Source organism: Manis javanica, chromosome 14, assembly GCF_040802235.1.
Source record: "Manis javanica isolate MJ-LG chromosome 14, MJ_LKY, whole genome shotgun sequence".
NCBI classification, from domain to species: Eukaryota; Metazoa; Chordata; class Mammalia; order Pholidota; family Manidae; genus Manis; species Manis javanica.
This window is the reverse complement of record NC_133169.1, coordinates 70,968,402-70,973,247: the sequence shown is the minus strand read 5'-3', so window position 1 is coordinate 70,973,247 and position 4,846 is coordinate 70,968,402. Positions and strand designations below refer to the sequence as shown.

The 4,846-nt window shown below is 36.5% G+C and overlaps 1 protein-coding gene across 1 annotated transcript; it reads right to left on the bottom strand.

The window, feature by feature from the left end:
• Window positions 1-2,543: 2,543 nt before the first annotated feature.
• LOC108399532 (olfactory receptor 2T33-like) lies at window positions 2,544-3,476 on the bottom strand. Its single transcript, XM_037007328.2, has one exon. It carries the CDS (start codon window positions 3,474-3,476, stop codon window positions 2,544-2,546), a length of 933 nt encoding a protein of 310 aa, XP_036863223.2.
• Window positions 3,477-4,846: the final 1,370 nt, after the last annotated feature.

Below are 4,846 nucleotides of genomic sequence, written 5' to 3'. Positions count from 1 at the left end.
TAATACTCTTTAGGTTTCTCCATTGTGTAGACAATGACAAGACTTCATTCTTTTTGTGACTGAACAATATTCCATTATATATATATATATATATATATATATATATATATATATATATAATACCACATATGCTTTATTCATTCATCTATCAATGGACACCTAGTTGATTCCATATGTTGGCCATATTTAATAATGTTGCAATAGACATAGGGATGCATATATCTGTTTGAACTAGTGATTTTGTTTTCTTTGTGTAAATTCCTAAAAGTGGAATTATTGTGTCCTATAGTATTTCTATTTTTAGTTTTGAGAATCTCCATACTGATATCCACAGTGAGTGTACCAGTTTACCCTCCAACAGAGTACAAGATTCCCTTTTCTCCACATTCTCAATTGATTTTTATTTGCTAGGGAACAGTACTTTACTTTCAGACCCAGCATATCCTCACTTCCTATATTAACATGTATTTTTCTTTACCTTATCTCAATCCTTTCATTTTCTGGCCTACTCCCTAAAAGAGAGGTAGCATTATAAATATCCTCTCTGGAAATATCCTTAACTAAATCACTGAGTTCTTTAGAATCTTTTATTCTTTTACATATTATCACAGTTTACATAAGAGGTGTCTCCTTTCCTCCACCCACCCATGACGTTTTTCGAACTTCCCTCTAAACCCTCATCAGTAGGATCCTCAAGAAACTTCAGTTTCTGCTAACAGGGCCTTTAAGATCCTTCTATATTCTCTCAACCACCTAATCAGTATCGCATAATTTGGTATTGGTTCTAGGTCACCTCTCATCGCGGTACCAAATAGGTTCTAGTTACTATTGTTCCATGACAAGTCATTCCAAAGCATAGTGGCTTAAAACAACAACAGCATTTTTTTAGTTTATTAAACTGCTTTTTGGGCAGAGTTTTTTGGGTGGCTCATTTTTGTTCTGCATTGTTGGAGCAGCTCAATTGAAAGGTGGTGTCCACCCACAAGATGACTCACACACACTGCAGAGAGGTGCTACTAGCTATTGGTGGGGGGCTCAGGTGACTGGGTATCTTAGATTTTTTTATTGTTGCCAAAATTATGTCTCATATATATATATAAGCACATCTCATATACATATTATGTATTGAGATATATTAGAATTTAAAAGCATAGATAACTTCATGGAAGCACAAATGTCAACCTGCCTATTGATCAAGTATTCTTTCATGAGTCCTTTTCAATTGGTAGAAGCATAAAACCCAAAGCCTAGAATATACTACTGAAATTTATGTTGCATGTACTTATAATGAATTATGTTAGGGAGTGATGTGTGAAGTCATATGTTTACATAACATTTAGTTTTATTTCCATATAATCCATTTAAATTAATAGAGAAAAAGATGATATAATGTAAACTTTTATTCTACTATTTCATCTTCAAAGCTCTGATGTTCAATAAGAGCAAAATCTTACAATGGTTTGTGCTATGGAGAAACGTTTCTTCTTTCAGAGATGCAAAGATGGTGTTTTATTTTGAGATAATGAGGGATAGTTGGATGAATGAGATGTGACAGTTCACTCGGACATCACTAAATTTGGGAATTTAACAATTTTTGGCAAGAGAATACTTTATTTGGTTTTCTTCATATCTAAACTGAGATCTTCAAATCAAAATGTGTAGGGTGTAGGTCTTTTTCTGTTTGACTAAAACAGAGTTGCAGATATTTACAAGTATCAGAATTCTCCAAGGCTACAGATCCAAGCCCTTCAGTAATCAAAAAAATAAAAGGATGAAACCTATAGCCTTTTGCTCTCCTGGTGATCAATGATGGTTATTTTCATCTGGATAACAGTGAACAGCAAGTAGATATTTATTCATTTAAATGCTGAAAAAATTACCTGCATTTTTTTCTTCTTAATTTTTGTTGTGAATAAACATATTATCTTTGCTAACTTATGTGGTGCATTTCATCACTTATGAGTTACTTTTTAATTTGTGTTAGTTGTTAAACAGGTTGATTAATTCTCTTAAAGAATGCTACATATTTTAATACTTAAAAATATATTTAATCAACTATGCCTACCTTTTATTTAAGGATTTTTGTTCAATCACACACAGTTACAGAAAATTCTGCCCCTGCAAATACTTTGATGAATATTTCTATATGATTTGTGCTTGTTATTCAAGTTGCTTATGTGTTTCATTTGAAATTTCATTATCATCATTATATCAAGTTAGGATCTATATTGTTTTTTTTTTCAAAATTATTATGGACTTTGAATAATTCTTTATCATCACTAATGATTTCCATTATATGTATAAAAATACAAGTTGTGTGGGTGTTGTGGAGCATGTCATGTTAATTAGTGCCTCAAATACTCACTCTTCTTACTGAGGTACAAAATTCAGAACAAAAACTCTACCCCAAGAGATGACAACAGAAAACATGAAATTTATAATAGATTTACCATAGACATACCATATCAATACAACATGAATTTTGTAACCTAAATCCTATTTGGGTTATGCCATTTTGTCAAACCATGCTTAATATTACGATATCACATAACATATTTCTCCATCCACTTTCTCAGAGCCCCTTTGACATCCTTATTCCTGACACTGTAAATAAGAGGGTTCAGCACAGGCGTGAAGATGGTGTAAAAAGCAGATACCACCTTGTCGTGGGCCACTGAACGGTGGGATTTGGGCCGCATGTAGATGAACATGATGGTGCCAAAGAAGAGCCCCACAACGGCCAGGTGAGAGGAGCAGGTGGCAAAGGCCTTCCTCCGGGCTGCGTTTGACTTCATGAGCAACACAGCAGCCAGGATGAGACTGTACGAGGCCAAAATGAGAGACAGAGGGATCAAGAGCATCAGGACGCAGCACACATACATGAAGAACTCAAAAACCACGGTGTCAGCACAGGCAAGGCGCATGAGAGATGGTGCCTCACAGAAGAAGTGGTTGATTTCCCGGGAGCGGCAGTAAGGGAAGCTCAGGGTGGCCGCGGCCTGCATCAGCCCGTCCGCGGCTCCCAGAAGCCAGGAGCCTGTGCTCATGTGCAAGCAGAGCCTCTGATTCATGAGGACTGTATAGCGCAGGGGGTGACAGATGGCCACGTAGCGGTCATAGGCCATGGCTGCTAGGAGGAAGCACTCGCCCCCTCCCAGAGTGAGAAACAGGAAGATCTGGGCTCCGCAGCCAGCGGGAGAGATGGATCTGGTGCCCAGCAGGTAGTTGGTTGCCATCTTGGGCACAGTGGTGGCCGCCAGCATCAGGTCCATGAGGGAGAGCTGGCTCAGCAGGAAGTACATGGGGGTGTGCAGCCCGGGGTCCCGGAGGATGAGCAGGATCATGAGGCCGTTGCCCAGCAGGGAGCTGAGGAAGATCGTGAGCACCAGGGAGAAGAGGAGCCGGTGGGCCGGCGTGTGGTTGAAGAGCCCTAGAAGAATGAAGTTCATCCCGGACGTGCCGTTTGCTTTTTCCATGGCTCCTCTCATGCCTGGAAGATGGATGATCGGGAAATGAGAGCTGCTGAAAAGCTAGAGTGTTTCCTTGAGAAAGCTTCTTCAAATGATAGAATGAGTCCTGCAGGATAATCATGTTTGTATGCTTTCACTTCCAACAAGATGTTTGCCGCAGCATTCTAGCATCTGCCTGTGGAATTATACATTACTCTTAACTCAAATAAAGTGAAAAGCAGATGAATATGGTTACCAGTTAAATTTTTATTAATTTGTATATTAAAAAATATATTTTGTTCAAATGCCACACACAGTTTACACCCAGCTTTAGGAAATATTACTGTGTAATCCGTATTTCTATAGTTTGAAGACTTCTGTGTTTAAAGATATTAAAGATCTTGCATTTATCCACTGTTGATGTTATATATTTCATCTTATGACCTTTGCATGTTCCTCACATTTCTGTTTAAATTTGTTTCTCAATACATCCTTGAAGCCATTGTGAAACATTTTTTAATTTAAATATTTACACAACACAATACATGCAATGATTAAAATTCAGATTCCTAGTGAGAAAAACAAAATTGGCTAAATTTCTCTCTTCTACACCTAGAAGCAGCCCGGCAATAAGCACTCCAGGCTTCTATTACCACACATGCTGATCTGGGTCACCTACCATTATAGTCATGTGACCATGATCTGTCTTCCTGATGGTGGGTCTATTTCATCAAGTTAAAGAACTCTCAGTGCTTAAGATTTATGCCTAGTACCCTAATAAATCTTATAAAAGCACCTTAATTGATTTACCTGTGTGAATTATGAAAAGGTCACAATTTGGTGCATGAGTATAAACTAAAGGAACACGAGGAAACTGGTCTTACTTGAAGAACTTCACACTTTCACAATTTGTTGCCAGTAATTATACATTCTTATGAAGGACAAAGATTAACATTAACCAATTTTATTTCTGATTAATAGATGAACTACCATCCTTAATTAACTTGTTAATTATTTGGTGAATTAATTAATTAAGACTTGCACAGATTAATTTGTATCCCCAAATTAATCTGAGGTTGAGCATCAACTCTAATTAAATTCAGTTACATGCAGGGATTATTATTCTTTTCACTCAGGCTTACATTACCCTTACCTGTAATCATTTATGGTTGTAGAAGTGAATATATATGCAAATGGATTTCTCTTTTATAGTTTTTTCATATTTGTGTTTTCCTTACAAATCAAACGTTCATTGAGAGCAATAGATTAATGATTATCAAGATGATTATATTTGGGTTTTATTTCTAATCTAAGCTGTAAGAAATTTTATTTTTAATTTATTTCTAAAAACTAATTGATAAGCAGTGAAAATTATGTTAATTGGCATCACATATTTA